The 22,970-nt window shown below is 37.0% G+C and overlaps 1 protein-coding gene across 7 annotated transcripts in view; it reads right to left on the reverse strand.

Moving 5' to 3' along the window:
• Positions 1-22,970, reverse strand: part of NTRK2 (neurotrophic receptor tyrosine kinase 2) — a 191,977-nt gene that overhangs the window by 134,178 nt on the left and 34,829 nt on the right. For 6 of the 7 annotated variants that reach the window (XM_041397035.1, XM_041397033.1, XM_041397038.1 and 3 more), the window contains exons 6-11: positions 15,814-15,950; positions 12,679-12,811; positions 10,858-11,157; positions 5,929-5,961; positions 1,668-1,768; positions 295-394 (exon numbers count right to left, since the gene is read on the reverse strand). In XM_041397035.1, coding sequence (XP_041252969.1) covers positions 295-394; positions 1,668-1,768; positions 5,929-5,961; positions 10,858-11,157; positions 12,679-12,811; positions 15,814-15,950 — 804 coding nt within the window. The remainder of the gene's footprint in view (positions 1-294; positions 395-1,667; positions 1,769-5,928; positions 5,962-10,857; positions 11,158-12,678; positions 12,812-15,813; positions 15,951-22,970) is intronic. The other variant, XM_041397036.1, reaches the window with a different exon arrangement.

Consider the following 22,970-nt stretch of genomic DNA (forward strand, 5'->3'; position numbering starts at 1 on the left):
TTCTTCCTACATATACTGACTTGAGAAATATTTTACTCCAGGAACTGCCTCAGGGGGTTTTACTGCAGCAGAAATGGTATTTATCCTAAGAAGAAAACAGAAGTGGAAGTGTTTGATCCAAAATCCTACACTGCCTGCATCTACCTCTTCCCTTACTTACCTGATGAATAACCAAAATATTAAATGTGGTGGCATTTAAAGTAGCTATTTTGACTGTTCCTCACTCAGCAGACTACAATCTCAGCTCATACAACCCACCACAATTCTGGAAGGTGTAAAACCAACCCTGCTTACCTTTCATCCCAAACTTAGAATGCCTTCCAAACTTCAGAATAATGAGGGTTATTACTAAGCCCGTGCACACCAGTGCTGCAATTCCCACAACAACGTACACCTAAAAAAAGAGAGGATGAAAACAGACCTGTTTGTTTTGGTTTTGTGTCTTCAAAGACATCCAGCATATATTCATATTAATCCAGTTATGAAAAGAGATTAATTTCAACTGGGAAACAATTGCATTGAGATCAAAGAGTACAGAAAACAAACACTTGTTGAGGTTTCTTCTACTCTGCAGAGAACACAGATTCAGACACTTATGAGAACTTTTTTAACATCCTACACATTCAAGTCAGGTGGGAGGGAGCATACATCATGCTTTTCCCTTCCAGCAGAGTGGCATGTTACAAGAAAACACATAAGAGCAGCATATAGGAAAAAAGATTTTACTGTGGAGATGTTTGAATACTCATACAAATTACCTGGAGTGGCTGTGAAGGCGCCATCACTGGAAATACCAAAACCAGAGAGGACACAACCATAAAGAACCATGCAGGCCCTACTTTTATCAGGGCAGCTTGGACCACAGGACTTCCACAGTTTCCACCTTTACCACCTTGGCAGTTCGACTCTACTATCAGATGAGACAAGATTGTCTTGGATCCTCCCAACCTTTAGCACATTGTCCCAATGACAGTCTGCTCTCTGACTCATGAATGCACGCTCTCCTCTGCTTGCTGCTTTACAGAGACACTGATGGAGGGAGGCTGCAGTGTCAACCAGGCTGGTAACACACTATCAGTTTCCAACATTTCAGTTCAGGACAGCATGAGAGGCAAGGCAGCAAATTAGGAAGCCTATCAATTCAGCCACTTGTACTAAAATCTACCACAAGCTATTTAATAAAAAACTTACAAGAAATCATGTCTTAAAACATACAGTTAGATTTTGAAAATTCATTGCAGCATATCACCTCTCTAACACCTCTAGGGGACTCCAGGATGGGTATTCAACCAACAATCTTCAAATAATCTTGGAGGTCTTTGTTTTGTAAATGAAGATTTGCTCTCCTTGACTAAAAATTAGATGCAAATTTTTAGGCTAAAAAAATGAAAGTTTCATTTTTCAGAAAAGCAAGACACAAACAAACAGTTTCACTTGAACTGAAAAGTGATTCACTCACTTAAAAAAAAAAAAAGTGGGGGAAGGACAAGAGTGGGGAGCACTGATTTTATTTTTCATCCTTTTTTTTCCTGAATTTTGATCACAACACAGTAATAGCCATAGTTTTCTTATAGGCCGGAGTCTTATTATAGTGTCTGCAATTCTGTAAGTTGTATAGCCAAAAAGTCCACAAATATCACAGATAAGGAAACAATGCATATACTTACAGTGATGCTATCTTCATCCTCTTTGTTGGAAACATCCGTTGAAGTGATTTGATTACTGTTATTTGTGGCATCTCCAAGATCATTAGGTGTGGTTTCATACTCTTAAGAAAGGAAAAAGTGTTGCTTTTATAACTTCATAACTTTGATTGGAAAATGGTTTTCTATATAATTTCTGCTCTGTAAGATGGTAAGGCCACTATAAACCTTAGGAATTTAAACTCTTTGGACACAATTCATAATTGCTAAAGAAGCCAAAATGTTTTGGGAGGAATCACTTTGGCATGTAATTGAACAAATGTGCTGAGACTGACAAACATGAAAAAAAAGCAATATACATCATAATGAGTATTCCTACTGGAAACACTAGAGTTAAATGAGAACTCCATCCATAGAGCTATTTTTATGTGCTTCTGACTTCCCATTAAAAATGAAAGACTGCCCTCTACAATGAACTTCACCAGCCTTGTATTCACTCAAATATAGGACAGTCTTAGAAAATAGCTTGAGCACTTTTGTTTTGCTGAGAAGAACTTGGCAGATGGGTTTCAAGCCATCTTACTAATATAACATGTGAAATAGCTGTTTTCATTTGTTTAATAAATAATTTTTAAAAAACATGTTATAAGCATAAAGGTTACAGTTTAGCATTGCTATCATACTGATAAACCTTTAAAAATTAAAGTGCCTGAGATGGTATGAAGAAATTTGATTGATTTATAAAAATAATAACTGACATGGCTGCTGGGACAAAACCAGAACTATTCCACACAAAGAATGATCATGGTTCAATTATTTATAAGAACTTCAAAATAAAACACAGGTATTCAAAATAAAACAGAGACCATGACCTCCTGAAAAAATATTCAAATGAGAGAAAATAATTAAATGTTATATACATGAAGTTAAGATAAACAAGCATTAAAATAAAATTTTAAAATGCATTTATTTAATTACTGCATCTGGAAAAACACATAACACTTTAATTTCATGACTGTAATGTATGCAGATAAAAGAAACAAAGGGCAATAACTGCACCTATTATAAAATACACCTTCAGCATCGTAATTTAAGTTTGCAATTAAATAGGTATTTCTTTACATGTTTTGATGAAAATCAGAATAAAATAAGTCTGCAGATGAAATCTTAAATGTGAATTTGAAAAAGCTCTTTCTAACTACAGCGACATGAGCATTTCTGAGCATGGAGCTCCAGCTGAGCAAGAACAGGGAGGGCTTGCACCTAAGCACTATTCTCCTTTAGCTCCCAAGGCCGATTTGGAGAGCTCAGCTGGCAGTGTTAGTAAGAACTTGCACTGGGCTTTTGATCTTCAGGCATGCAAGGACACATTTGCTTTCTGCAAAGCACTTGGAGGCTGCAGATTTTTTTTTTGGTACAGGAAGCTGTCAGCTACCTTAGGCACCAGGGCTACAGTCAGCACAGTCAGAATGTCTAAACAACTCACAGAGTCCATTTTGGCTCTAAACTATGCATGCCAAAGGACAGGACTCTTTCAAGACAAAATATGTATTAAATACACAGAGCTTTCAAGAGAAAAAAAAAATTCCTGATCTTTTACAGTTTGAATTCTCCAACTTTGCACTGCATCTCTGTGTGTGTAGCTTACCATGGAGCAAGGTTAGAGCAGCAGCAACAGGAGAACAAACAGCATCCCTTGCTCATCCAGGTAGCACAATAGCTGCCTAAATGGCTCACCTGGACAAGCAGCCTGGCCTTTCGAACAAGGTTCTGTGCTGACCATCTGTCACTGTGAGTACATCCTTTGCTAGAGAAGAGGAGGAGACTTCTAATTCATTATCTGCAGGCAAAACCTGCTTTATACTTTATATAAGTATTCAGCCTAAAAAACTTGGGCTTCCTCTACAATTAGCTGGGAAAATTTTCAAAAAGATGGTTTTGGCAAATCATCTATTTATTATTGTTTTAGAAGACTAACACATAAAACAAATATTTAGAGCCTCTGCTGCTCTGACTTTGTAAAACAAACTTTGAAGAAGGAAATTTTTTACTCCCAATTTCACTTGTAAATAAGAGCTGATGCTATTTGTAGTTCTGTTTATGCTCAAGTCTGCTGTAAACTACTGGAAATCACACCCTGGAGGGCTAATGAGAACCACAGGTCTGGTCTATGAATCCTCTGGGCGCCCTTTTATATTAAAATGGGCACGAGCTAAGGTAGGCTACATTGGTATACTGGTGGTATGTTGACATTTCTTGCTGTCTAACTGTGAATCATTTGCATTTGATGTATTGCCAGATCTTCAAAGCCCCTTGAAATGGGTGAATCAGGAAAGGAAAACACACGTGACAGCTATCCAGCAGAAGCTGGACGATTTGAGTTGAACAAATTCCTGTTCATTTCACTATGAAATCCGGACATAAACACTGAGCACTCCTACAGACAGGATAACGCCTTTTGACTCATGCTAGATAAGGCTCAGATTGCTTTAGGGCCAGGTTGTCTGGTGCTCTGTATCTCATCCAGCCACCAGTGACTAATAACAGCTGCAGTGATTCGCAGCTGATGCTGGCCAGTATTTTATAGCCATCTCACAAACAAGGTGCATGGTGGCTGGGATAGACACAGCAGCACAGTCACATCAGCACCAGGAGGTCACTCTGCACTGTCATTCTGGGGTTTGGCAGATATGGGGCAGGTTGTCTCTCTCATGCTCACAACCACATTAGAGTTGTGAGCATGAGAATAAGAACTCAGAGCCAAGGGAGCTGGCTTTGCACTCAATGTCATGCTCAGACCCATGTGAGTCGGTTTATTTTTCTTAGTTAATTTCCAGACGACGTCAGGACAGCGTTCTCTCTTTATCTTTTCCAAGAGGTGCCACAGAGGCACAAGTGACTGCTCCACGCTTGCGGCAAGCAGTACCCCACGCAGGTAAAACTCCCTTCGGCAAACTCAATGTCATGCAGCCTGATGTCACCTCATCAGATCTTCTGATTTCTGCTGTGTGTTCAAAATACTTAACAAAAGCATTTATAAATCACCTCACATCACAAGGACAGCAGTTTCAAGCAGCAGAAAGAACAGCCAGAAATAAAGAGGAAGGCTGCTTTACCAGGACTAGGTCTTGCAGGCTGTGATCTGCTAGCAAAACTCAAAGCACACCCATCTCAGCAGAAACCCACCCAAATCAGTCAAAGCACAGCACTCACATGGCTAAAGCATCAGGACCTTGATAAAAAGCTCAGAATCAAAATCTTTATGCATACAGCTTATATAATACAACACATGAAGAAACTGTGCAAACCATCACCACTTTTCCATCCCCAACCCTCCCTTCTCCTTCTCAAAAAAAAAAAAAAAATTGGAGACAGAGGGAGGGGAAGCTATCCTCTGCAGTTTCGAAGCATTTGAAGTCAAATTGATGCTTCAATTGCACATTTGCTAAAGTTTAATGACGTGGAATGGAATCAAAGCAATAACATTTAGATCAGCTTTAGGTAACCTGAGTCATGGGCTATTTCATCCAAATAAAAAGTACTCCAAACAGGATCCAACTTCAAGCTGTTTGTGTAAGATGAACTTTTCTACTCACCAGAAGTATACCAGAAATATTTTTGAAAACCAGACAATTGCTTTGCATTCTGCAGCTTCTATTTCAGTGCACACTGGCTTTCACTTGGTACATTTTGCCTAACTAAAAAACTAATGTGAACACTGTGTCATCAAAATCTCCTGGCACACACTCAGCTACCACTGAACTGATGGTCTGCTTATGCAAGAGAGATTAAGGGAAGGTACAAATGAGTGGACAGAGCAAAATAAATTGCCTACAGGAAAACTTACTTGTGCCAACTTAATTTCTAAGTGGGATTTAGGGGTACATTTTTGGAGGCAAAACAAGTATAGAATCATCCCTGAAAAAATAAATTAAGTTGTATAGAGAGAAATCACAAACTCCCTTTCCTCCAAGAAATGCCTCCAAAAGGTTCACAAAATCTGTCTGTGAACTACATCACACAGCTGTCATCCTACAGGATCAACTGCACCCATTTGTAGCAGTGGATTTATGCTTCTCCTAATGTGAATCAAAAGCAGCATAGTAAGTAAAATATCATATTGTCATCACATATGTTAAATATAAGGCAGGAGAACCAAAACCACAAAGTACCTTCAAGAGCTGTATTATTCTATGTGACAATTCAACTGAGCCTAACATTTGAACTTTTAATGTTTCAGTTCCTTCATTTCTATTATTAAAAGAAAAGAAAATCAAATATATACCATAAACGTCTGGATCCAAAATTGGGCCGTTACCTGTACAAGGAAAACAGAAAAAAAAAAAAAAAAAAGAAAGAAAGTAAGAAAAGCTTTATAAATAAATTGCAAATGCTGGAAGAATAAACATTTCTTTATGAGTAGTTTTAAGAGTTGACTTTATTTGCCATAGAGATCACAAGTATCTACCTAAATGCAAACCAACATCAATAACTGCAGTTTATTAATTACATTTACAACTATCTTAGAGTTATTCCAAAGGCTAATATTTTTCTACATGCCATGTGTGCACATGGCGCTAACTCTGGCAGGAGCAAGCATAATTTCACAACTGGGCAAAATCCTACTTCTACGTTCCACTATTAATATATATGTATATATATATATATATATTCAAGTGGAAGCAGATTCTGCAGAGTTTTAACAATCACTGATTTTTACCTGATAAAAAAATTATGCCATTGTATCATTGTGTGAGCGAACCATTTTAAGCTGTGAGCTGGCAAGTTAAAGGCTACAGGTAGAAATGGCCTAAGCGGCACCATTTGATTCACTCTGTAAAAGGATGCTTCCAAGAAGCCAGCTGCACACCTGATACACAGACAGAACTCTTACTGGAAGAGTCAGATGTCTCAGAAACCAGACTTTACACTAGCAAATGGATACCTGTCTAGTCTACATTTCTCTAAATTTTACTAGTTCCTGTTTGCAGTTTTTTCTAATTACTTACTGCATGTATGTAAGGTTTAGCACATAAGTGAGTAAAATGAACAGAACAGCTACAGAAATCAGTGAACTGTTATTCATGTTTTGCAAGACACCTGTGTTGTGTTTGAACATACCCCTTCATTCTGATCTGTAATGTACCTCTAGCATAGTTTATGTAGTAGGCTTATAGTTATCTCTTCCATATTTTTTCTCTCTATTTTTGCAGGCTTGGAAAAAAAATTAACAAATAATTAAAATCTCTAAAGTTTAATGCAACTTCAATAAGAACAATTCTGTTTATACAACTATGCAGTAAATCCATAGCAATATCATCTCATGAGCATAATGCCACAGTGAAGTAAGAGCAGAACATCATTGTTAACAGCACAAGAAACTGCTGAAAATACCAGCTGCAACCTATATGTAGAATGGAAACAGAAAATTAGGCTTATTTTTAAATGCACTTGAAAATATTCCAGTATCTAGGGACACATGTCAATAGGCCTCATGAGAACTGTCATGTCAATTGGCAGAAATAAATAATCAACGAAGAAAGCCTGACTCTCTATCTTCAAGTAATCTGACCAGAGATTTTTGTCCACAAAAGTTCATGGATTCAGTTTTCCAAGTGTAGAACATCCAGCTGCAGAAAAACAGTATTTCTAATTCACATTCTGTAATCTGAAGTGGAACAAAAACCCCAAACAACCAAAAAACTCACAGTCCTTTATTTATGAGTTAAATGTCAACATTTTTGTTTCTAGTCACTGCAACTGGGATAAACTAAGAAGGTTAGTATAACCCTTAACTCCTCCCATACATATAAAATAAGAAGTCATCAATTCCATTTAAATATATTTTATATAACTAAATACTTCAAATAAAGCTACAAAAATCAAGATGGTGGACAACTCCCAAATTTCTGTTTAGTATTACTTTTTCTATTTAGCACATAGAAACATACCAATTTAATCATCAGATGATGTTTTTTTAATATTAAACTTCATCACAATCCTTTTGCACATTTGCACACAATTATCTTCAAGGCCAAGTACAGAATGGCACCTTTGTTTTAGCCCCCATTAGAAGAGGTTGCTGAATAAATGAGCTATCAAAAACCTGGTCCTATTCATTCATCTTTACAAACCACATCAACTACACTTGGATTGTTTGCTTCTTTCTTTATAAATGTGGCATTTCCAAAATAAAGCAGCAGCAAGGGAATCAATCCAAAAACATGCTTCTGAAAAAAACATGTTATGCTGCCCAAGCAATATGCTACTTCTAAGGCATATTTAGCATATTCTTTTACTTTGACAAGATATATGTGACTTGGACTCATTCAGCTGAATTTTAATGTAGAGAGTTAGTAGATTAATAAACTTAATTAAAAATATCTATTATTGGTTAAAATGTCTCCCACATTCACTAGCCATTTTGGATCATGTTCTATGAGAACAGCCTCCGGAATAAACCATGACCATTTCTTGCTTCCTGTTCACAGCAGTTAGTCTCAAATATTCAAGACACTCTCAGCAAAAATTGGAAACCAAGAACTTTTGCAGACTAAAGATAGTTAAAAACACAGCTAGTAAAAGATGAAATTCATTCTTCCAGGTCTTCACATTTAAAACAAATTCTAAATTTACAACATTAACTTGGGTATCATTAGAACAATCAAAATCCCACTACAGTACATGGTTTCCTTTTCCTCTCTTTCGTGCCTGCAACCTCAGACCTTTGAAAAACAGTCCTTAAAGAAGCATGCTGAAAGTTAGGATCATCTTAGCAAAAATTACATCTTCATCATGTTTGATCCAACTCTGAAAGTGGACTATTACACTATTGATGTAGAACATGCTTCAGTATACTACTACTTTGGGTAGGCATGTGGATTATAGGTGAGGGGAGTTTCAAATTTTTTAATTTTTTTTTAAATTTTCTTTTTTTTTTTTATCTTTTTATCTTCAGAGCATTTGGTCAAGTGATGCAATAACCAGAGAAACAGTTTAAAGTTCAGTGAGTGTACCCCACCCCATGAAACATCAGGACTGGTATTTAATTCAGTCATGAAGACATGAAAATGAACAAAATGCCAGGGTGTGGGCCTTAATCTTTATGCTTCAGTGTACAATATGTGGGCCAAAAGAAGAAACTACACAGTAATGACAGGACTGAAAAAGCCTTTTAAGGATTTGAGAAAGCCTGACAGTGCTTTAAATAGCAATGGAACAAAAATTGTAGTATGATGCATTTGCTTTTATGAGAGCTTCAGTGGAGGAGACAACAATGTTGTGATGTTTTCTGAAGCTCAGTTCCATGATTCTTGCAGGAGAAAACTAAAAACAGTATTGAGGAGGCTAAGTAGCTAAGCCATTTCCCCTGTTGTTAATTTTTAAGACTGGTTTGGTGCCATCCTCTATGCATGTACTAATTTCTGATGCAGTTACATCCTATCTATACATAGTCCCATTTCCTCTATACTCTTCTTGTGAAGCTTACTTCACCACAGATCTTGGGAAATTCTTAAAGAACACAGCACAGTTTATATTGGTAGACTTATATTCTATACGAATATAAAAGGGATGGAACAAATAAATAATGTTTTCTTTCTAAATTAGAGGACAGCTACAGTTCTATTTACTGTGGACAGAAGCATAAGGGAAAAACAGAAGAGGAAAGGGATTTGGATCAAAGACCAAAAAAAAATTATAAAATCACCTAATGTATTAGAGGTAGCTGATGCTCTGTCAGAGAATGAAGCCAGGTTCATTAAACTAAATAATCAGGGTGTAAGAGAACTTCCACTGTACACAGAACATCCATGAGGTGAACTGTTTTGCTGAACAATTAAAATGCAGTATTAGGGGACACCAGTAGCTGAAACAACGGCACGGTTCTGTAATGAATCACTTTAAGGAAGAGCTTCAGAGAAAAAGAGGAGAGGAGCAGTGAGCACAGCGGGAGAAAATAAAACCCAGTTTTATCAGCTCTTCATCTTCTCCTAAGGATGGGAAAGCAAAAGACCTACCACCTCTCTCTCCATTTTAGCAAACTGAGCTGAAAGGGTAAAAATGAAATACTGACCATATTTCTATGGTCTGTGGCCTGAGATGTAGGAAGAGAATTTAAATATTCACCACTCTTTCTTTTCCATCAAAGAACATTACAGAGCACTTCTGTTTTATAAAAGAATGAAGGCAATTATTTATATCACATGGTCAAAAAGCCAAAGATACATACAGTCTCACATTTTGAGGTGTGACTATGCAATTATCTGCACAAGATTACACTTCCATTTCTACACCAAATGTGCAAGGTCCACTCAGAGTTTTCTTCCACATGCTTCAATATGCTTGCACATACAGTGACTGTTATTACAGCCACTTCATGTATGGCTTTGAAGATGTGGGGAAAGATCAAACTACAGTCAGCATCAATCACTTACAGTAGTCCCTGCAATTCAATGAGCTGGTACACCTTGAGCCTGCCCACATACTATTTAGAAAGGGAGAGGGGGAATCTTTAGAGCAACTGAAATTGCAACCATCTTGAACGCTGATGCTCCTAACAATGTAGGTGCCCGGCTGCCATCTAGACAAATGGCAACTGGACAGCAAAAATGCCTGTTAAGGTCTGACACCTTATCCATCCTCTTTCTGGGTTACTTTTTTTTTCTCCAGTTCCCTCTGGTCCCAAAACAACATATTATCATGAGCTCACTTATCTGCACTATCAGTTTTGCAGCAAGGCACTGGATGCCACACAAGCATCCTCCACATCCTTGAACACACTACCTAGTTCCATTCATATGTAGTTCAGCAAGTTATATAGGGGCTGAATTTGCACTCAGGGCTTTTCAGGATAAGAACTGAGACTTGGGAGAACTTCAGAAACAGCAACTTTCCATTAGCCTTGGCTAGCAGGAAGGATGGTTACTGAAAGGGAAGATTTACAAAGCACTGGCATGACTTCCCTTCAGAAGCATAAACAAGAAAATGCCCAAGAAAAACATTATTTTACAAGTAATATTGAAGACATTCATTCAGAGAAAAAAAAGTTCTATAAAAACCTGTGTCCAAAATAATTAAACTGGCCAAAAGCACTATTTCACCACTTTCATCAATTTGCAATTGCTAGCATTAAAAAAAAAAAAAAAAAATTAAAAAAAAAAAAAAAAAAAAAAAACAAACAAACAAAAAAAAAAACCACCAAAACTACACTCACCATCTCCAGGCACTGACATGAAATGAGCATCAACCCGTTTTTCATCCTCTCCATAATCGTTCTTTGCCAGTAAGGTATAAGCACCATTATTCAGGTGTGTAGGATTGTCCAGCTGAAGGCAGCCATGGTATTCACTTTGATTGATAACGTGTATTTTAGTACAGATGTATTCAGACTCATTCAGTACAGCTCCTTCGTAGAACCACTGCAACGTGGGCTTAGGGTTCCCTTTCACAGTGAATGGAATACACCAGTGGTGGTCAGGAGTTGGAGACTCAATAAATGTGATATTTGGTGCAACTATATTGGAAAAAAGAGTGAAGAACATCAGAATATTCTGAACATGTCCTTCCTCCCTTCCCTCCCTCCCTCCCTCCCTTCCTCTCTCCCAAGTTCTCCTGGAAGTACTTTTCATTCATCAGTACAAAAGTATATTACTAGATGTAGAAGTACCTATTTGAAGAATACTCACAAAGGAACATACCTGCTCTGTCTAGAGTATTATGCTGAACTGAACTGAAGCCACTCTTTAGAAAGAAATACAACAAACTAGTTTCAAAGACTGAAAATGTGTTAAATCACTTAAAACGTGTAAGGTGTAGGAACTCCAGTTACTGGATCACTTAGAAGGAGGAGAGAGACATTTTAGCTTTACTTTGCTCAAAAGATAGTGCACAAGAGTGCTGAAGGAAGATAGCAGTATTGAGCAGTATTGAAAACATTTAAAACTGGCCAAAAGCAAGTACTACTGGAAAGACACCCAGCTAAGAATCCAGATTTACAGAACATTTTCTTAACAGACTCAGAGACAAGACAGATTACTTAATTCTCTAGATTATTCTGTCAGGGATAAAAAATTCTTTACTATACATATTCTGTGTTCAAATCTGCTAAATGCCTCAAGTTTACAGACCTCTTCTGTTTCCCTCAAGATATTGTTCCAACACCTTGCCCATTATTTTCCCGTGTATTTATTCTTAAGTAAAAAATTTCTTCTAGTTATATTTCCTTTTATCACCCATAACATTTCCAAGCTCAGAATCTCATTTACACTCTTTAAACATTTCTAGTTTATGTTTGTTCCCATAGTTATTACATATCCAATTTCAACCTACAAACCTACATCTATAGTGGGTTTTTTTCTAGTTTACTCTGTCATAAGCACACGCTGAGCAAAATTTGCCATCTACAAATTGTTCCATTCCCATCTTCAATTAAACAGAGGGTTGCAACTTGTGAAAACATGCTGTATAGCTCATGTCAAATGAATTCAGCCTGGAGCTTAGATCTGAGAAACCAGTGCTTCTCTACACTATATGCCCCTTCTCCCTTCCTTGGTCCTGAGAAATAAGTGTACTATTCAAAGCTGTGACAAACAAATTTACATCTGGCCATACAAACATTGAACAAAGTAGTTGTTGTTTTAGGTAGTAAGAAATTAAACATGTAGTCTTGTATAATTCTACTAGCCTTTGCAATTCACGCTTTGCAATTGCTAAGACAGTGTGCATGTACATGCACACCATTACAAACCTTCCCACACTGACAGTGCCATTCAGTAGTCAGCATTTCAGACCTTTACTTACAGATTCTTTTAACTGGAAGACAAAGCAGTCAGAAGTACATTTTTTGCAGAATACAGAGCTGAAAAAGATAAATGCAACAACGGCTGACTGGGCTACTCCTAGCATTTACTGCAGTAGATAGTTCACACATCTCAAGGGTTTTCCTTTCAACAGCCTGAAGGTCCAAAAAATACCCAGAACAGTTCCTGCCAATGCAGTTTAGCCTCCAGGTCTGTATGGAGGTCCACATACGTACAGAATACCGTAAGCTCGGCAGAGGCTTGGTCCTCTCCCACAATGTTCTCTGCTACACAGGAAATCTCCAGTCCACTGTCCATTGATGAGACATTCTTGATAGTGAGAGAGGCAGGGTTCTTATTTGTGTCACTCTGAAAATGATCAGAAAAACATGTATGCATGTTTTTCAACCACAGCATTAAGAACAAAGGAGAGGGAGGGAATTACCGGCCACAGATGAATGGCAATTTTAATTTTCCCTTCCTTTTAGCTGTATCTGTCCATGATTAATCAAAGCCTTATTTTAGTGTCTTATTGATACAGACATAAAACACGTACAGAACTCATTCTGTCAGCGGCAGCAGATTCAAAGCTGCAAAGTCCTGCTACAAACATTGCACTCAGCCATGTTTCTGCCCTGTCATTTCCAGTCTGTGACCTTTTTTTACCACTTTATCACCTCTACACAAATGTTTTTTCCCCTCTTATATAGGAAAGATGTTTATTCCCCTTTTATCATATACCCTTGCTCATCCCTCTCTCCGACTTCATGACCGATTTCTATGGTCTATATCTGCCTGTTCTCTAGAACTTTTTCTTCCTGCCTATATTCTGTCCAATCCTTGCTTTACTCATGCTTTTCTCTCTTTCCTTTAAATTTATGCTTAACATTTCTTCCACTGCTGCCTTCTGAGCCCTACTGTATCTTGACACATTTTCTCTTCTGACATCTCCTTCTTAACCAAATTTCTCTTGAAAGCTTTCTTTTCTCAGGAAACCTTCCACAATAAACTGCATATCTTCTACTACCTAAGCTATTACTTAAGTGCTGTTTTATGTGTTTAAGAACAAGCAAATTAAGGTATGAATGATGTTTCTTAAAAATCTTTATTCTTATGATCCTTAGAAAGCTGAGTGTCTATCTATAACCTTAAAAAACATACTGACTCTGCAGCTATGTCACACTGGCTAAACAAATATGGCTGAATTACACCCCCCCCCAAAAAAAAAAAAAAAAGCACTAGTAAAGCTAGTTGTTTGTCTGATGTTAATAAATCAGGCCCTTCATATGATCTTCAAATAATCATTATTTCCATATTTTAATTTTTCATAAAGAGCTAGACTATTTTGTTAAACTGGAAAGGGTCCAAAACACCCTCCAAAAAGAAATAATGATTATGATAATTTTCAAAACTACTTTTGAGGTACTTTTTGTAATGTACGCTGTGAGTGCTGCAGACAATACAAACAAGTAACCCACTATAATTGTAAAACCACAGCAACTTTAGGTGGTAGTCAACAGGAATACGTGGGAACGCTCCTGCATACAGTCCTGTGCAAACAGAATTTTGAAGTTTGAGATGACAGCCTAACAAGTTCAATGTCCCTTCAATCTCAGTGTGACAGTAGGGGAGGCAGGTGGTAAAGCAAACACCCCTTCACACATTTTCCTATTTTGCAATTCTTAGAGCTGAGCAATGCCCAAAGTTGGACTGAAAGCAGAAGGGCTGAAACCTAGAGCAAGAAAAATCTAAACAACATCAGTCAAACTCTCCATCAACACAGAAACTCAGAACATAAAGGTTAGCTTTGCAGAACTAAAACCTAGTTTTAAAGTTTGCTAATGTCCCTCTTTTAAAAGAGGTGAGAGGAAACAATTAAAAGAAGCATACAAGATGAAGAAAATGAAGGCAGAAACTGAGATATGGGAGTAAAAGAAAAGAAACCAAAAGCAACACTCATAGAAAAGGATAGTTGAGAATCACAAATAAGGTCTAAAAGGCTCATGCTCTTCTGCTACTGAAAAGACTGCTGTGCTCCATGGCTAAGTTTGTAGCCAGGCTCTATTATAAGCTCCTCTACAATAGCATGACGAAGTTATGCCCGGATAGAATACTCATGGAAAAATTGAAGCAAACAGACCATGGCATTTCAAAGATAGGAGGGTTAAAAAAATTAGGTGATCTCACTTTTTGAACAGAGTCCCACATTTGGTTTGGCTCCTAGAATTAAAACTTTTAAAAATTTTTGAAAGAGTGCAACTTGGCAGAGGTTCCCCAAAGTGTTTTAATTTCTTGCTCTTGATGACGACTGATGCCTTGATGCCTTTGGGGAGTTTTACAGATCAGAGAAAATTTTAAAAATACAACTAGAGCTTTGCAGAGCTCTTACTTATGAAAGCTGGAAGGAAAGACAGACTATTTAAATTCTTTACAAGCCTGATATAATGAACTTCAGAATGAAAATATAAAAACTATGAGATTCAAGAGTTCCTATCTCCTCCTCACTGCAGTTTTTGAAAGAGTTTTGAAGGTACACTTCCCACACCTTGTTCAGACTAAAAAGCTTTACAAAGTGTGCACCATCATGGTTATAGGAAAGCAAATGCCATAAACTCATAATAAACATGGGTTTTTCCTATGTGAAATAATAGCAATTAATGAGGTCAGCAGCTGCTTCTATGCTCCTCCTTTTTCAATATTTCCATCAGAAAGGACTTAAGCAGCACACAGTCCACAAAAACAAAAAATGAAAATATAAAGAGACCAGTAAATAAAATTTCTCCACCTAGATGATTTCAATGAGGAAAGAGATTCATACACCATTATAAAAAACAAACCAAAACAAAACCAACCTGACAGTATTTTAGGTAAAAACTTAAATTTCAAGGCTTTCTGTTGCTGCTAAGTGTGTTGAAGAAAAATTAAACAAGCCACAAAATATTTACAACCAAATTCCAACACACCAAATTATGAAATGAAAATGTAATATAATTACAGACCCAAAGTTTTTTTCACAGTCAGTACAGATTGGATTTAGTCTCTGTAGGCAGGTATCACTGATAATAAGAAATTCTCGTGTTTCAGAATTCCAATTCACATTACTTCCAAAAATTTACATTACTCTCATTTACAAGTGAACATCCAAAAAACCAGAGTGCAAATGAGAATCTTGAGAAACAAATGTCTGCCATTCCCCAAAAGCACTGCCACAGTCACCCTTGACTGAAAGTAACTGGAAGATAAATGTAATTCCAACATTAACTTTCTATTTCATTTTTTAATAGAAAGTTAACTAGAGCTGGACATGAAACTTCATTCCATCCTTCAGAAGGTGTCACCTGAATTGTCATGTGTTCGAATGTAAACCTTACCTCATGGTTTGAAACAAGATTAGTTACCACCCAGGACACATTAGGGGGTGGCCCACCAGTAGTATCACAGTACAGCGTGATGCTCTTTCCTTCCACCACAGTGATGTTGTAATTGCTTAAGTTTGCTGAGGGCAAATCTGTGATAGAAACAACAACACAATAACCCAACATGTATTTCCCTGTGACAGAATAGAAACCATGCAACTCTAAGCAAGAAATACATCAAATATTCGCTGTAGTCAGTACTATTCAGTCAGACAGTACAAACATCTTTGGAAATAAAAAAGCATAATCTTTTGCTACTATGCATTTTCTGCACCTCCTCTGCTTCACATCCTAAGAAAACATTACTGCATGTGTAAATACATTAACTGGTTAATTATATAGGAATATATGTCAGGTGCGCAAACAGAAATTATCTTAATTTCAAAATGAAAAAAACTCTCTTCCTTATTCTTTAAAACTGGAAATTGTATCTATCTCTTTATAACAGCTATGGAGCAACCTCTGGGTTCCACTGATGTGGTATTCCACTGTTCTTAACAACACTAACAGGAAAATCCAATTAGCTCCCAGTGTCCCACAAGAGACTGAAGCCCCCTCTCTCACACAGAGACATAGCTCAGCGTGAGCAGGGCAAAACCTAGAACTTAAGCTCAAAGGGAGGAAAACAGAGAACTTAACAGACTGAACTAGAGAAGGGAAAGGACAGAAGAGAGGGTTAACAATTGCACAGAGCTTTACTCAAGGCACATCCGTTGATTTTTCTATTGTCCTCAGGAAAGCAGAAAAGCACTGAGATACACTCATCAGGAAACAAGACCAGGTTTTACAATAATTAGGACTCCCCCTCCATCTTACAGAGCTATAAATCACTCTGTGCCTTGTTCTAAGGCACCCAAAGCAATGGAAACTTCCCAGAATGTAAATTTATGCTGAATGTTTACAAAACCATAAAGAATTATAGAATTGCCCTCTCCAAAATAATACCAGCAATATCAGTAGATTTCAGGCACAGAGGGATTCAAATTTTGTGTTTGTTTATGTAACAAATAATTATGCATCATTCTAGAAATAATATCTTCCTTAAAAGATACTAGGTCATCATTTGAAGCTGCTACACTCTGTAAAGAGTCTTGGTCTCCTTTATGAGGCATTTCACATCAACTGTTCCAGGCAAATTTTACTTGCAATTTATAATCGCAAATAATCAAGCTTATCTGCTGTGCAGCACATTTATGCATGGTTTTGCAATGACTTTTATTTTTCTGAAACAACAGCTCTCTTTGGTTGTTTTTTAGTTGAGAGTACAGCAGTTTCATCATGGACTTGCTGGTATAGAAGTGCAGCAGAGAAATTTTTCTTTATGTAAAAGGTCCAAAACAAAGAAATAACCATCAAATCACTGTGAACACATTCATAAGTTTGCTGGAGGTTCAAAAGAAGCTAGATGTATTGGAAACCTCCCTTAAATTAGTTCAATAAAATATAACTGAGTGGAAGCAATACAGAAAAGTAGATGAATAATTTTCCAGACAATGCTTTGCTGCCTAATAAGATTTGAAGATCAGCACAAGTATACAATAACTGCTCAGGCAATTCTCACAGTGTTTTAAGTAGTGTGGTAATATGATTCCCATTATAGGCATCATGGATTTCTTCTATTATGTTCACTTTATAAATCATGTGTTGAAGTATATTGAGACAGAGCTGGGGAGTTTGTATGCCTTGATGCAGTAATCTGTTAGCGAACGTAGCCATCTGCTCTAGCCTGCTGTGAATTCAGATCTCACCAGTGTCTGTCAACTAGCTGAGCAGGAAATAAAACTAATCTTAGGGAACATTTTGATATTAACTATGCTAGTTAGAGAACAAGGGGAGAAGTAATGAGATCATTTTCTTTATAAGGTTACATTTCCACAACACCTCTAAATACTATTCCAATTACTCTTGCCAGACCTGAACATGCAAAGAGAATAAAGATCCCACTCTTCTTAACCTTACCACTTGGGAGGAGGTCTAAATGATAGATTAGCATTTCATTGTGCAAACTGGCACAGCTCCTACTAACACATCACTTCATGTGAAACCTCTCATGCAAGCAAAAATAAAAATAACTTTTGTCCCTTAGAGCTCTCCTTTAAATAGCTGTTAAGTTTTGAGACAACTTCTTCCTGCAATGTGTTTATTCATAGGATAAGAAACTGAAGTTTAATTCCTCTGGTACTGGCTCTGGTTCCCACCCAGAGCTAGATCTAGTTCTTTTTATTTGCAGAAGTCTGCACATGTCACGTTGGTGTTACATCTCTAATGGAAACAACTACATCATGCTGCATCCTGCCAGAAGGCTATAAAATAATAGTGCTTTTTATTTCATATGTTCATAAAGTTCTAAAAACCAATGGCAAAGCCCCTGCATCTAAAAAGGTACAAATGGAATGGAATGGAATGGAGCTAGAACTAGAGATAGAGTAGATTAGAAATCACATTATTGTGTGTGTTTTCTTTTACTCTTCTTCCCAATCCTAAGACGGGTGGAAAACACAAGAATTGTCTTGGGATTCATTTTTTCTCATTGGATATATTGAGATAGTGTGCTTTAACTGCAGGCTAATTTTGCTTCAATTTCCAGTGGCACCCCGACTGCTCCACAGTAGAATCCACACTAGCTGAGATGTGGCTCTATTTGGGAAAAGCAAGACAGTCACATAAGGCCTCATCTAGACATGTGATACATTGCCTTTACCAGCAAAGCAATGACACTAAGCAGCAAAACCTGTACTGAAAAATAACTGTATGCTAGAAGAACACAATGGACCTTACCATACACAAATGCTCAGTTTGTATGCCCAGTGTAGTATGAGACCATTTATATTGCCCAGCAACACTTTGACTCTTACAGAACTACAGAGATAGCCAGCCATGCTGCCTTTACTCCTGAGTTAATTTGGTTAAACACAGTGGTTTAGATAGTTATCACTTTTGTTGACAAGGATGTACATTTTAAAGGACTTGTAAACAGCAGTTGATACAAACTTATCAGATAGCACACTCAAATATTTTTGTATACTGCCAGCATAGTAAGATTAGAGTGTAGCAGAAGACCTGTACAAGGTAGACATGACATCATCTTTCCACAAGTTTCATCTTGGTACCTGTCAGACAGATTAATCCATTCCTCAAAACTCAAAATACAATCTCTCTTCAAAACTTTGATGGAATTAATTATTATAACTCTGGATATCAGCAATAATCCTGCTACTACCTGACTGATTTTTGCTGTATATTTGAAGTTTGCTATATTTTTTACATTAACCTTCTGCAACAATGTGTTGTATACAGGTTGCATACAAGAACATCTTCCTTTTATGAGCTCTGGAATTTCTCACAGACATTCAAATTTATTGAGCAACTCCTGTTTTGGTGGAACAGGGTAAAGAGAGTTTCTGAATGATTGTTTTAAGACCATCTTCTTTTATATTGTTTTTCAATTCCTCTTTCTTTTCAATAAGCTATCCAAAGCTTTTTAATGTCTACAAAAATGGGAGGACAGAACCTGCTACTGAGAACGTTAAACTGTAATGTAGAGAGTACATACACAGTTTGAGAGATGAAATCGTACACTAAAAGCCATGTGTTTCCATTATGCAGTGGTACATAATAGCTATGTGCTTTTACCGCATACAGGATTTATTTGCTCATATTCAGCATGATTACACTTTATTCTCAGGAATAGGCAGCTCTGGATTAGAATAAGCAGTCACTTCCTTCACCCCAGTACAACTAGACAGAACTAGAGACAAGCAGGAGGAACTCATTTATGTCAGCTGAGTCTCTCCAAATACCATCTCATACTCTAGGAGAAACAAACACTCCTTAAAGTAGGGCTTGGGGGAGGGGGGGCATTTACCTTCACAGACCATCATTAGTGCAAAAGGATGGCCTAAAGCCATCAGACAGGGAAACTGTCAAGCATCACTAGGGAATGACTCGCATCTTCCCTGTGCACAGCTGGGACTTCAGCAACCACAAAACCAACACTTGGATGCCATTTTCAAAGGTTACTACTACATTTGGCTACACAACTGTCAGTGGAAATTAAGAAAATGAATGTGCCTGTATTCCTACAGGGCTTTCGAAGACTTCATGCTGTTACTTATAACTTTCTACAGAAAACTTAAACTGGTCTTCCTAGAACCAGACTGTCACTTTATGTCAAAGGAAGGATATGATCTAATAGAGAAATAAAAACTCTACTCTGTAACTCAACTCTTAGCACCAAGAACTTTAGCCAGTATGCTAAAGGAACATTAAAAAGAAGGTGGTCTCAATCCAGAAGAAGCAAATCCACCATTACACCAAAGATATTGTTTCACTATCTGCAGTTATAAAATTTTTTACAAAATAAAAGCAGATTCACTTTTTCTGCTTCAACTTTCACCTGCTCATTTTTTCAGTTTTTTCAGTTGCAAAAAAACCTTTAAAAATTATCTCAACATGGTCAATTAGCCTCACTAACACCTAAGATATTACATGATGAAAAATTAGTACCTGAGAGAATACTGTAAATTTAATATTGCATTCATTTATGCTATCCTTTGCACACTAAGCCCCTGATTTTCATTGGCCTCAACAAATTCCCAGGAGTTTAGACATGACAGTGTATCAGTAAATGGTTTTCAACGTGGCCCATGTCATCTCCTGTTTGCTTGGCATGCTTTTGGAGGTCAATTTGTTATGTAATAAGAACAAGAAGATACCACAAAAAAATGACAATTTTTTCTGCATCTGATTTTTAACCAGGTAATTTTAATCCTCACCTGAAATCCTTAACCCATCTTTTTAATAAATATATCAGACACAGAATGATTAAAATAATACTGAGGCAGCAACCATCTATCAAACTGAACCATTCAAGGCAGCCTAACAGAACCACTAATTTATAAAACATCCACTGCAATTCTTAGGGCACAGTGATTAAAATCAGCCTACTTTCCTCACATAAGATTCCAATAAAGTCTAGGGTTCTTGCTTCTCCTGGTTTGGCTTTTTCACTCTAGAGACAAAACATACAATTACATCACTACAGTACAGCCTGGTAACAGCCACTACTTGCATTGTCTGGAGCCTGAAAACAGAATGGCTGACAAAGCAACCATCCACATCGATCTGCAAATTTCACAGGTCTTACTTGCTCAAAAGTGGCTGTATGGAAATCAGGATATGATGATACAATGTGACGTGTATCATTCTATTGAAATTGTGCCTTGTTTAGAAAGGTAGTAATGTTTACTAATTCCAGAGGTCTTTTCCTGTGTGCTTTCAAGGGTCAAAAAAAAAAAAAAAAAAAAAAAGTTTACTAATTCCAGAGGTCTTTCCTGTGGTTTTTAAAAGGAAAAAAAAAAAAAAAAAAAAAAAAAAACCAAAAACCACCAACCAAACCTACAGAAAAAATGAAAACAAAACAAAACAAAAAACAAAAAAAACCCAACAACAACAAAAAAAAACCAAAAAAAAAACCAAACCCCCCCCCCCAAAAAAAAAAACCCCCCAAAAAAAAAAAAACCAAAAACCAAAAACAAACAAACAAACAAACAAACAAAAAAAAAATGACGAGAAACATTCTAGTAATTCTAGCTATAAAGATAAGAGCTGATTCACCTCTTGGGTTTCACTTAACAAAAGCTTGCAGCCAACAAGCCCTGAGCCAGATTTCCAGCCTGGCTGCATTTTCAAAGGACTATAAAAAGGATACCCCAAAAATTTACATGCAAAGCATGAATGAAAGAAACACAAGCAATTGTTTCCATTTCCTGTGGTATCACAACCACAGAATTAAAATCCTCATTACATAGAAAATTGCAGAAATCTCAGAGAAGTTGTAACAAGATGACAAGCACAAACATATTCAATGAAGATTAAAAAAATATGTTAGGCAAATAATGTACAGAATTAGCAGAAATAAAGAACATTTAAAACAAATTTTAATCTTTCATTTATCTTCCAGAGCCCAAAGATCCCCATCTCAATTTTTTTTCTGAAGCTCTAAGACCCCTTTCCTCTCCAGTCTTCATTTCATGATACTAACCACCACACATGTCTATCACTTCACTAAAATTTTGCCATCATGAACAACAAAACTTGAAATTTCCAATAGGTTAAAATAGAAAGTAAAGGTGTTAATCTAAGAGGTATAAAAGGAAAAGATGAAAATTAATCTGGGATTATGACCCATTTCCCCAGATTTCCATACTCTGCCCACTGTGTGTGAATGTAAATTTAAAAAACCTGATCAAAATTTCTTCAAATCTTCAAGAGAATACACAGCCATTGAATAAAGCACTGAATCACGGCTGAATAGACATATGCTTGCCATGTGGCACAGTAAATACTGATGGATGTTTTCCACAATGACCAAATGTACCAATGGTACTTTGTAGAGGTCAGGCAGAATGTATTTCTGTCAGGAGACAGAAGGAAAGATATGGCAGCTCACTGACCCTCCCAAATATTTTAAAATACTAAATGAAATCTCCGTCCTCTCATGGCATGCCTGATTGCCACTTTCAACCAGGAACCTTCACAGAAAACAACTAAACAAGTACAATCTCTACCAGAAGATGATGAGTCTAATTTAAAATATTGCTTTCCCAGATCAAATGCACTCTCAATTTGCCTTTAAACACTCCATCCATAACTAAAGCTTTCACTACAAGCAAACTTCTTTACATAGAGCCAGCACATCCCACAGCAAAGACCACAAGACTTGCTAACTCCTCTTCACGACCACAGCAACAAGTTCTGTCTCCACAGAAGTGTCACACCACCATCATCCAGGGCTTCAATAGCCATCATGAACACCATGAAGCTGAAAACCACCAACAGATGTGCACTCACACAAATTCATTTGGACACCAAGTTGCCATCTGCAGTCAACCTCTACAGAAGCTCTGAAGGTCACTGCTGATATTTCAAACCAGATGAAAGGCTTACATCTCCAAGGTTTACATCAGCTCCTTAACTTCTTCCCAGGACCTTTCTTTTAAGACCCTTAGGTGTAGTCTGTATTCTAATAAGAAAGTGCTGAATAAAATAGGATTTAGCATATTATTACATGGTCCCCAGTAATAATATAAACACTTTGTCTGCAAGAATTT

This window comes from Onychostruthus taczanowskii, unplaced genomic scaffold (assembly GCF_017590055.1).
Source record: "Onychostruthus taczanowskii isolate IOZ18803 unplaced genomic scaffold, ASM1759005v1 scaffold134, whole genome shotgun sequence".
Classification (NCBI taxonomy): Eukaryota; Metazoa; Chordata; class Aves; order Passeriformes; family Passeridae; genus Onychostruthus; species Onychostruthus taczanowskii.